Below are 12,000 nucleotides of genomic sequence, written 5' to 3'. Positions count from 1 at the left end.
AATAAGTCAATAAGTAATTTATTCCATTGAAATATCAGTGATGTATTATAGAAAAGTGATTTATCTTTTTATAAATGACAAAAGGCACATCTGCCTCATTTTCGCTGTGGTATCCTGATACTACTCAGAACCATGATACTTTCACTGGTATTGTACCGTGGGTCCCAATTGAGGGACGTCTCTGAGTTTTGCTTTTGTCTCTGCAATAAAACCCTGTCGCTCTTTAACAACCTGTTTTTATAAATAGGTGTACAGTTTTTAGAGTGTAAGTGATGGACAAAATCCACAGTCCTGATGTTTTCAAAATGCAATCAAAAGTATATCTGAAGTTCATGCACAGCTTCTGCAGTCAGAATTAGACAAATCAATTCCCTCTTTGTGTTTCCCTGTTGAGCTACAGTTGAAGCAAAGTAACAAAGAGGGAATTCAGTATTAAGACACTAACATTGGAAGATCTCTGCGTGGTTTATCTGAAGCTTCATATCAACTTCAGATAAATGTTTAGGCTGTGGATTTTGTCCCTCATCACTCACATTTACATCACATTAACAAGGAGGAATGATTACAGCAAGAAAAAAGACTTTCAATGGCTGTCCTTTAAAGACGTACTTGTAAAACTGAAATTAAAATTATCCTTTAACCATTTGAATTATTTCAGAGAATTGCAGGGATGAAAAAAATCACCCATGGCATTGTTTGCTTTGTAATTTTTATCTCTTTGTCTAAGCATCACATCGTTCAGGTCGACCTTTCTTCTGCCTGTGTCCTTGAGTAGATTTGTACCTCCATGTCTAGACCATCGCGCCTGGAGAGGTGTGTGTGTGTGTGTGTGTGTGTGTGTGTGTGTGTGTGTGTCTGGAGGGTGTGGGGGTATAGGCGTATGACCACCGGAGCGTTACTGTACGCATTCAAGACAGATGATCCTCTTTGTGTGGGGTGCATGTGTACGAGGGGGGTGGACCTCGTATGGTTGTGTGTCCTCCAGCTCTCTGTGCCTGGAGGGACAGTTTGACCCTCTGCCTCAGTTCCCCCTTTCAACCTTAAATAAATTAGGGAGATCGTCTTTGTCAGCTCTTTATCTGGGTACATTTGGCCTGCAAGATTAGGGGGGTAGCTGGCCTTATCATCATGAGCTCAAACTGTAGATAAATAAATGTTAAATAAAAGAACCAATAATGACGTTACACCCATAACATTCATTTCTGATGTTTTACATGTGCTGGTTTGTTGGATTTAATCAACATAAAGGTTTATTGACATATGTTGGAGTTTAGATTATTTTTCACAGAGTGTATGCAGGTCCTTAAAAAGCTTTAAAATGTCTTTTTGTCTAAATGAGTCAAGCTCTTCTGTGTGAAAGTCCACATTTCTAATAACCCTACTCTTACATAAAACCTACCTCTGCACAGGGCCACATACACAGCCTGTTTCATTGGAGCTGAGACAGTTTGACGTCTTCAGCTATGTTGATACTTATATTATTGATTGTTTCAGTCATTGTTCAAGCACAAAATCTTCCAAAGTCCTTAGTTTCCATTCACCATTGATTTGTGATAATAAACTAATTCTTTTGGTTTTGGTAGAGCAATTTGATGACATCATTATAAGCTGGAGCAACTTGTAATGACTATTTATTACTTACTTCTGCAGCTGTAGCGCAGCAAACACTGTATCCCCTTGCAGCAAAAGCAAAGACGAGTCAGGACAGGGTTAATGAATGTCACAAAGCGGTGAGAAAATATGCGGTGAAAGCCCTACACCCTTTTAACTCTGTCCCATCTCGGCGGTTTGGGTGTGACAATCAGATAAATGAAAGTAGTACATTCCTCACTAAACAAACTACCCAAAGAGCTTTGACGAAGGTTCAGAACCTCATCGTCATCCTCCCTAGTCCCTAGTCCACGGTCAGCAAGGTGGGCATCCAAAACATGCACAAAGAAAAGCACACACACAAAGACAAACACAAACACGGCCTCCGGGCAGCGGCACTCTGTGAATAGATTGATGGAGTTTATTACCGAGGTTGACTCTCGTTCGGCGCTTCTCTCCTCTAAGCCCCGCCCCGTGTTGTCCTGGGGGGCTGATGGGTAATGAGCCATGAAATATTCCAGTAATGGAGACAGAGGACGCTGTTCGTTTATAAGGGGGTGTAACCATGGAAACGCACATGCGGGAGTCCAGACAAGTGAAGTTATTTACCTTGTTTTCACACATTGTGTATTACACAGACTCACTGAGAGCTGGAGATGATTTTAGCTGTAATAATCAGAGACACCGGCCTCGTCCTCTTCTTTTCTATAATTGTCTTAGTTGATTATCTTTTCTGCTGGGCTCAGTGTTTCTCCATCTGCTTCTCTCCTCCCTTCTTCCCTCCCATAACCTCTGAGCCCTCCGGAGCAGCTTCGCTAAGCCAGTCAAAGTCTTTGATCCTGCGCATTCCCGTCTCCCCACCAGTGTGACACTCAAACGGCCCGGGGAGGGCGTCAGGGGGGAGGCAGGCTGATAAATCTGGGTCAGCACAGGGGAGAGGAGGAGCGGGGAGGGGGAGACGGGGCAGGGTGGTCAGCTCTGACCCCAGAACAGGTGCTACAGCTCCCAGAGAGGATTTTCTGCAGAGTGCGACTGTGTCCACAGAACTCCTGCCGAGAGGAAGAATGAGTCGGCCCGAGAGAGAGTGAATCACGTCTGCACTTTTAGAGTTTTTTTTCTGGGTCATCGCTTCTATCAGAAGTGCTTGTGTAGATGTGTCGGTCGGTGAGATGTAGCTGGAACAGACAACCATGTGTAATGCATCGTGCTGCGGGTGAGATCAAAGCATCTCCTGAGGTTCACATGAAGGCTCAGACATCACACACGTATCACATGTATATACAGTATGTCTGTCTGTGTTTCATCACTCTCCTCCTCTCTCTGTCTGTCTGCTCTCAGAGGCTGAAGGATGAGATAGCAGAGGTGACCAGTGAGATTGAAAACCTGGGCCTGACTGAAGAGAGGTGAAGTATCTCTCAACCATTTCTGTGCTTGTGTGTGGGCAGCTGTGGTCCACTCAGCCTTTGTTGGAGTGGAAGTGCCCTCATGGTGGAAGACAGGAAAATTAGAGTCCAATGCTTTGTGGGATTTAGGGCTGCAACTGACGATTGTTTACATTATCGTTTAATTGTTCGGATCTGAGTCTATTTTGTCAAATTAACAGTTCAAATTCAGAAGATATTCAGTGATTAATATTCTAAACACAAGGTCCGCTCACTTGGCTATTCTGTGAGCTTTCAGCCGTATTGAAAGCTTCACCTTCTTCAGCTGAAGAGGGCTGTCTGTGCGATATGTGCCCACAAGGTTGAGGATGAATCTCTTCACACTCAAAGATATTCAGTTAATTATTATATAGAACACAGAAGAGCAAACTATCCTCACATCTGAGAAGCTCAAACTGTAAAATGTTCAGCATTTCAGCAACTTTAAATGATGATCAAAATTGCTGTTAATAAAGTTTCTGTTCTGTTTAATCTGTTTGTAGGAAAAGCATGCAGAGGAATAAACAGATGGCCATGGGCCGGAAGAAATTTAACATGGACCCCAAGAAGGTGAGAACAAATCAGGGTCTTCCTTTGTTTATGTAACAGATGATTGTAGGGTTGCAACTAAACATTATTTTAATTGTTGATTAATCTATTGATTACTTTCTTGATTCAATAATTCATTATTTAGTCTATAAAACCTTTTTGAAAAATGAAATGTCCACAGAGATAATTGTCTTGTTCCTTCTGACCAGCAGCTTAAAACCCAAAGATTATAGTCTATATTCAAAGTTTATAGTGGCTGGGGTTACATGGACAGTATTTCTTCAATCCGATGGAAGTTCTGATTAGAGATCCCAACTGAACTGTTAACACGGACGCTAAATAAAGTCATACAATCAGATGTGCATTTACAAGCCTCAAAGCTTTGGTTTCGCCCTCTGTGGAGCGTCTTGTCTGCTGGAAATATAACAGAAGGAGAAGTTTTTTTCCCCATTATGTTGAGAAAATTAAATTAAATTAAATTAATTCAAAGGAGAAGTGTTTCCGCCTGTTTATGTAATTTCTTAGTAGTTTAAGTAACGAAACTGTGACCCGCCTTATTTTCTGTAGGTGTGAATTACAGATGTCCCTTAAACACCTCACAAGCAGACTATTGGTAGACGCTTCAATTTACCCGTGTTCCCTGAATGTCTCATAAGCAGGCTACTGTTACTAGTAGTAATATGACTGGTATGTCCAGCGACTCCACATTGCAGCCTGTAGCAACAATCAAAGAATACATTTATTAATAAGAACAGAGCACTACATATTTTTTGAAATTATGGACGATTCTCTGCCGAAATCAGCAGAGGGAGAAACAGCTGTTGCAGCATGTTGTGTGCAGCGCACTGTGTTACCTAATGTTACCTTCACAAGGGACAAACAGAAACAAACGCCTCGACATTGTTGCCTCACAGCAAGAGGGTTCCTGATTTGAATCCAGGGTGGGGGAGCCCTTCTATGTGGAGTTTGCATGTTCTCCCCGTGTCAGCGTGGGTTTTCTCCAGGTACTCCAGCTTCCTCCCACAGTCCAAAGACATGCAGGTTAATTGGTGACTCTAAATTGTCCGTAGGTGTGAATGTGAGTGTGAATGGTTGTCTGTCTCTATGTGTCAGCCCTGTGATAGTCTGGTGACCTGTCCAGGGTGTACCCCGCCTCTCGCCCAATGTCAGCTGGGATAGGCTCCAGCCCCCCTGTGACCCCAACAGGATAAGCGGTTACGGAAAATGAATGAGTAGTATTTTCCTGTTGAACAGATTATCAAAGGTTTCCACCTCCCCGCTCAGCCCGATTAAAAATTCCTTTCAGCCTGCCTGAATCAGGTCTGTCTCTTCCCATTAAATTGGTTACATGAGCCATTTTTATTCTGATCATTACTGGAACATAAGGGTCCATCTAAACGCACCTCATGTTAACAGAAAAAAGGAAGCGAATCCTCACATAAGAGGAGCTGCAACCAGAGAATTTCTGTTTTTTCTTAAAACTGACTCAAAAAATCAATCGATGGTGTTGTAATGGAGGTGTTTTTTAAATCAAATAGCATGTGATACATCTGATCACTTTGTGTTTGTACCTCAGTCGACAAAAACTGATTTAGTTCTAGTCAGATCTTCTGAAGACGTCCATATTGATTGTATTTGTTAGTGCATGATGTTCAGATCCAATTGTGTATTTCTGATTTTCTCTCTCAGGGGATTCGCTTCTTGATTGACAGCTCGCTGCTGAAAAACACTAGTGATGACATCGCCCAGTTTCTCTACAAGGGTGAGGGGCTTAATAAGACGGCTATCGGCGATTACCTAGGAGAGAGGTAAGTGATACTGAAGACCTGAAGTCATTTTTCACAAACAGCAAACATGTGACTTGTCGAGCAGGAAAAGCACCAGGTGTTACTCTTAATTCTTTCTATTCAAATGTCCCAGTTAAACATGACAGTGAGCCAACATGTGTGATGCAAGGACCCTGAATCTGAAGCAGCTAAATGGAACTCAGCCATCATTAGGTGTATCATTTATACCCGTGTTTTGTCTAAGGTGATATGTTCAACAGATTACAGACCCACACAAAAAAAAGGATGTTCTATTTTTTATAAAGCTGCCAATGTTATAGGCACGTGCAGCACTGAGGACAAATCAGGCTTATCAATATTCTATGTGTGAGCTTATGGTGCATTAGCAGTTCTAAACATTCATCCATTAATCAGTTTTTATCTGATTCATCACATCTCATGCAACTCTTGTAGCTGCCAGCTCGGTGAGCTGAACAGAGCTGCATTCAGTTCTTGATCCTGATGTCCTTCTGTTGTCTCCCCCTGTGTGTGTGTGTGTGTGTGTGTGTGTGTGTGTGTGTGTGTGCGTGCGTGTGTATGTGTGGGTTTGTGTGGGATTGTGTTCGTGTCGTGCAGAGATGACTTCAACATAGAGGTTCTGCACGCCTTCCTGGAGTTACATGAATTCACAGACTTGAACCTGGTTCAGGCTCTCAGGCAGTTCCTGTGGAGCTTCAGGCTGCCCGGCGAGGCTCAGAAGATCGACCGCATGATGGAGGCGTTCGCCCTGCGATACTGTCGCTGTAACCCCGGAGTGTTTCAGAACACAGGTACATGAGCGTGTGGGTGAGTAGATGTGGGGGGATTTCAAAAGGATATTAAAAAAAAACAAGTTTAAAGTCAGTGTTTTTACTTTTTCTTTTCTGAGTACGACGCAAAAATGAAAACACGTTTATTTCAGGGGTCAGCAGTACACACCACCAGGTGTCACATAAGTTGTAGGAAATGTCCTCTGAGTTTCTCATGTCAAGAATTTAAATGACTGAAATCAGCTGATAACACTGAGAAACACGAAATGTTAAACTCCGTGGTTATTGTAGTGGTCAGGTCCTGAAACAGTACAAAAAACTCACCTTGTCTTCTTTTACAGATACCTGTTACGTGTTGTCGTTTGCTGTAATCATGTTGAACACGAGTCTACACAACCCTAACGTGAAGGACAAACCCTCTGTTCAGAGATTCACAGCGATGAACAGAGGCATCAACGATGGGGGAGACCTGCCAGAGGAGCTACTCAGGGTGAGAGGCGTTTATTTTTGTGATAAAAAAGTGTTTATCTCCACAGTAACAAAGTATACTTAATTGTTAAACAGACTAAAGTATTACTACAAAAACGCGGTGCTTTTATTTGCCTTGATGAACTGAGCAAAGTCGCACCATGTGTCCAGTTTATGTTCAGCCCAGTTCTGGTGAATAAAAAAGTCTCATGTAGTAGCTGTTTTTTAAGAACTTAAAGTAAAAGTTCTAAAGTATCAGCATCACAATATAATTGGCTCGTGCAAATCCTGAAGTTCAATGATATGAACATTGTCAACAACCAATGGCTGCACTCTCTCTGGCACCAAACAGGAAGCAGCAAACTAGGTAGACAGTAAACATGGAGCGGACTCTGGGGAGGCGCAAGAATGTGAACAAGTCTTGGTTCTCTTGTACTGTTGAAAAAGAGGAGAAACTGGCGAAGTTGTGGTGTGAACAAGAGTCTGTGTTTAATTCAGAGTATATCTGATCCACCAACTGGCATTTATTTTAATGAGAAATCTAAAAAAAATTTACAGCGGTTCACCTCTGACTCCAATGTTAGTCTAATTTTACAGTGTGTGACTAAAAACATTGTCTTCAGATGTGAGAGGGTGTCAGATGTTAGTCTTCGAGTGTACGTTAGAAATAAAGCTGTAAAAATAAAAGTAACTGAGTTAAAATTACAATATTTACCTCTGACATGTAGTGTAGTAGAAGTATAAAGCAACATAAAATGGAAACACTCAAGTGAAGAACAAGTACTCAGTGCTGATCATCTGTCTCCTCCTCTCTGTAGAACCTGTATGACAGCATCAAAAATGAGCCCTTTAAGATCCCAGAGGATGATGGGAATGACCTCACACACACCTTCTTCAACCCCGACAGAGAAGGCTGGCTGCTGAAACTCGGTATGTGCATCCATGTGGTGTAAAATAGTTCATTTAATTTGAGTTTATTCAGTTTGGATCCTGTTGTTTGTCACTGTGAGCTGGAAGGCCCTCTAGTGGACTGGATGTGTAACAGCATCTTCAACATGACGAGGACAGACTTGTGTTGTATTTTTGTGATATTCTTTTGTTGACATTCTTCTTGTTTGTTTGTGTTTCATGGGTTTTTGACTCCAGGAGGTATGTACCCTTAAATTGCCCAGCTTTGATGTACTGCTTTGCTTCTGAGCTGCCACCCTCCCTGCCTTTACTCCCAATGGCTGTGTGCATTCACCCTCACATCACAATTTGATTTAAAGAAAGCTCATTCGTGGGCTGTACGCTGTTAAGCTCTGATGTGAAAGAAGTAGTTTCACATCTGTCTCTAACTGCTGGCCACTGACCCAAGTTTTAACCTCAGCTTTGCAATCAGTAGGCTCTGTATTTAACCTGCTGATTTGTGCCATCAGTGTGCTTCAGAGTGTCGCTGTTGTCACATGAAATCCAGCAAATTTGTGTCTTTACTGAAGCTGTAGCTCACCTTAATCTCTCCTCAGGTGGACGTGTCAAGACCTGGAAGAGACGCTGGTTCATTCTCACAGATAACTGCCTCTACTACTTTGAATACACAACCGTAAGTTATTCCTGTTTGGCTAAACAAGAGAAGAGTCACTGATAAAGTGTGTAGGGTTATGTACTTAGACTTTCTCATTGTAATTTATTGTGTCTCTCTGCGGTTTATAAGGATAAAGAACCTAGAGGAATTATTCCACTGGAAAATCTGAGTATCAGAGAAGTCGATGACTCCAAGAAGCCGGTAAATTCTCTCTCCTCTCTTCTCGTCTTTGCCACATTTTGTCATATGATTGAAAATACGTATACTATGTCAAAGAAATGTAGCTACCTGTCCGTAGGTGTACCTAAAAAGGCCATAGTATAGTAAGCCATAAAAATTTGAAATAAAAAAATCATAGTATAGCATGTTATAAAATGTAAAAACAAACAAACAAAAAAACGGTTTTCGTGTAATATGTCATAAAGTCATGGTATATATGTTATAAATTGTGATCAAAAACAGTCGTGGTATACTACGTCAGAACTTTTTTTTTTTTAATAACAAAAAAGAAAGAAAGAAAAAGCCATAGTAGAATATTTCATAAAAAATTTGAAAAACAAATCATGCTACAGTATGTCATAAAATTGTACCTAAAAAGGTCATAGTATTATAGTATGTCGTCCAGAAATCATGACAAAAAGTCATAGTATAGTATGTAGTCCAAAATCATGAAAAAAATTCATGGTATAGTATGTCGTCCAAAATTATGGAAAAACGTCATAGTATACTATGTCGTCAGAAATCAATCATACTATAGTATATTGTCAGAAATCATGAAAAAAAAGTCATAGTATAGTATGTAGTCCAAATTTATGAAAAAACTTCATCATATACTATGTCATCCAAAATCATGAAAAAAAAGTGATAGCATAGTATGTCGTCCAGAAATCATGACAAAAAAGTCATAGTATAGCATGTCGTCCAAAATCATAAAAAAAAGTCATAGTATAGCATGTCGTCCAAAATCATGAAAAAAAAGTCATAGTATAGTATGACGTCCAGAAATTATGAAATAAAGTCATAGTATAGTATGTCGTCCAGAAATCATGAAAAAAAAGTCATAGTATAGCATGTCGTCCACAATCATAAAAAAAGTCATAGTATAGTATGTCGTCCTGAATCATGAAAAAAAGTCATAGTATAGTATGTTGTCCGAAATCATGAAAAAGTCATAGTAAAGTATGTTGTCCTAAATCATGAAAAAAAGTCATAGTATAGTATGTGGACCTAAATCATGAAAAAAAGTCATAGTATAGTATGTGGTCCTAAATCATGAAAAAAAGACATAGTATAGTATGTGGTCCTAAATCATGAAAAAAAGTCATAGTATAGTATGTGGTCCTAAATCATGAAAAAAAGACATGTCGTCCAAAATCATGAAAAAAAGTCATAGTATAGTATGTCGTCCTAAATCATGAAAAAAAGTCATAGTAAAGTATGTCGTCCTAAATCATGAAAAAAAGACAATAGTAAAGTATGTCGTCCTAAATCATGAAAAAAAGACATAGTAAAGTATGTCGTCCAAAATCATGAAAAAAAGTCATGAAAATGTAAAAAAAAAACTCAACTCAGCACAACTCAAATTTATTTATGAAGTACAACAAGCACAAAAGGAATTAGATGCTAAAAACACATACATGAGAGGCACTATAACTTTCAGGCATACAGCTCACACATTTAGAGACACCACACAGGCACGTATCAGAGAAAGCCACATCAGGGAGAGTCAAACGCTAATGAATGAAGGTTTTGAGCCTGGACTTAAAAAAAGTAATTGGTGGGGGTGAATCTGATTGAGAGGGGGATGCTGTTCTACAGTTTGGGGGCAGACATAGCAAGGGCACGATCACCCCTGAGCATAAGTCTGGAGTGTGGGACAACCAGGATGGTATAGTATGTTACACAGATGTGATTTAAAAAAAAGTCAGAGTATAGTATGTTATACAGATGTGATTTAAAAAAAAAAAAAAGTCAGAGTATAGTATGTTATACAGATGTGATTTAAAAAAAAAAAAAGTCAGAGTATAGTATGGCATCCAAAATCAATACTACTTTTCCTGTTCAAACATGTCCAGTGTAGCAGACACAAAGCAGTATCTCACAACACATCACTTACTCAAGGATTAGTTCCTGGATTCTTTTTCTATTTGTTCCTAATTTGTGTTGTTGTGTTCTTCAGATGTTTCCTGTTGACGTAAATCTCCTGACTCATCTTGTTTGTTGTGCTCTCTTTTTTCCAGAACTGCTTCGAGCTCTTCATCTCAGACAGCAAAGATCAGGTGATCAAAGCCTGTAAGACGGAAGCAGATGGACGTGTCGTTGAGGGAAACCACACTTTTTACAGAATCTCTGCCCCAACCGCAGAGGAGAAGGATGAATGGATCAACAGCATTAAGTAAGCCACATTTAATTTCTCTGTCTCCTGCAGAAGATCAGCACAACGTCTCGTATTTAACCCTTGTTGTTCTTCTACCTGCAGAGCTGCTATCAGCAAAGACCCGTTCTACGAGATGCTGGCAGCTCGGAAGAAGAAGGTCTCATCTCTGAAGGGGCTGTAGAGCTGCTGAGGATGAACCATTGAAAGGTTAGACTCCAGCTGACTGGATGTGGACCTGATACTCCTGCTGCTGCAGTGACACTTGGACCTGACGGAGAGGATTCAGCTTTTAAAGAAATGCTGTTCCTCTGTCACCTTTTGAACCGGCGCACCTTCAGCGCTGAACACAGTGTAAAAGAAGTGGACGTAGCCACTGTGACGTCACCCACTGGTTTGTGGACTTCCCTTTTGAAGCCTGGAGTTTGGCATTCAGTCATCGCCATATGTGGACAAGAGGATGGAGCTGTGGAGGATACACATTGCTACGCCTTTATCCTGATTGACAGGTCGCTGTCATAGCGACTTGTATCACATGGTAGCCAGGTCCTAAAGCATACCCTGCTTTATCATCTGTTTTAATGTACAAAATTAACATCATGCTGTGCTTAAAAAGACTTATGATTAAGATCATAAACGCATCAAGAAAGTGTTTACTGAGGTAATAAATCAAGTGAGAAGTGGGGTCATTTTCTCATTGACTTTTATACAACCAGTGGCATCGCCCCCTGCTGGCCATTAGAAAGAATGCAGGTTTAAGGACTTTATATTGGCTTTTCAGATGAGGAGGCTACATTCACTTCTTTTATATATTCTGTTTTTTACAGGTTTGACCTTTTGTTTAGTTTAATTTCCCATCATGAGATAAAATCAGTCTTACATCTCTTTCTTTAAAAATCCTTTTAAACACTCAACTTCTGCAGTACTGTATCGAGGCTGTGCCCTCTGGTCAGGACTCCCACTCCTCTTAAAATCTGCTGTAATGACTGTTGACATGTGTCTGATCCACTATTTCATTTACACTGTTTAGTCTCTACAGCGACTCAAACAGCAGATGATTTCAGTCAAAACTCATTGGAACCTGAATTCATTTTAATAGTTGAACACGAGGTGAGACAAAGACACAGTATATTACATCAGGAGGAGGATGGAAACAGCTGATGGATGAATCCCATCAAGAGAAGTTAAAATTGTAACCTTTAATCTCTATGAGCTGAGGTCTGTTTAAAAGACTTAATCAAGATAAAATTATTCATCTCGTCTGGAATGCTGGACTTTGTCATTTTGTCTGATTTGTTCTGAAAGGTTTTTTTTCCTGTTTTCTTACTGCTGTTTGTCATTTGTCAAAGCACTGTTAATGAAAATGAAGGTGATGCATAAATAGCTACATATTTATTTATCCAAATTTCTTGTAATTTATTGTTTTTGAGTTTTGTCTCATTAAAAGTTTGCAAATTAA

At 40.2% G+C, this 12,000-nt stretch overlaps 1 protein-coding gene across 6 annotated transcripts in view; it reads left to right on the top strand.

Annotated features, from left to right (window-relative positions):
* LOC126399837 (cytohesin-1-like) overlaps positions 1–12,000 on the top strand; it is an 18,464-nt gene extending 6,464 nt beyond the window's left edge. For 2 of the 6 annotated variants that reach the window (XM_050060128.1, XM_050060133.1), the window contains exons 3-12: positions 2,929–2,993; positions 3,515–3,581; positions 5,250–5,368; positions 5,963–6,156; positions 6,477–6,625; positions 7,422–7,534; positions 8,107–8,185; positions 8,297–8,368; positions 10,408–10,562; positions 10,647–12,000. In XM_050060128.1, coding sequence (XP_049916085.1) covers positions 2,929–2,993; positions 3,515–3,581; positions 5,250–5,368; positions 5,963–6,156; positions 6,477–6,625; positions 7,422–7,534; positions 8,107–8,185; positions 8,297–8,368; positions 10,408–10,562; positions 10,647–10,725 — 1,092 coding nt within the window. In that variant the 3' untranslated portion in view covers positions 10,726–12,000. Of the gene's footprint in view, positions 1–2,521; positions 2,804–2,928; positions 2,994–3,514; positions 3,582–5,249; positions 5,369–5,962; positions 6,157–6,476; positions 6,626–7,421; positions 7,535–8,106; positions 8,186–8,296; positions 8,369–10,407; positions 10,563–10,646 lie in introns of those variants that run through there. The other 4 variants (XM_050060130.1, XM_050060131.1, XM_050060134.1 and 1 more) reach the window with 3 other exon arrangements.

Source organism: Epinephelus moara, chromosome 13 (assembly GCF_006386435.1).
Source record: "Epinephelus moara isolate mb chromosome 13, YSFRI_EMoa_1.0, whole genome shotgun sequence".
NCBI classification, from domain to species: Eukaryota; Metazoa; Chordata; class Actinopteri; order Perciformes; family Serranidae; genus Epinephelus; species Epinephelus moara.
Note: the sequence above shows the minus strand (reverse complement) of the source record. Positions and strands in the feature narration are given on the sequence as shown.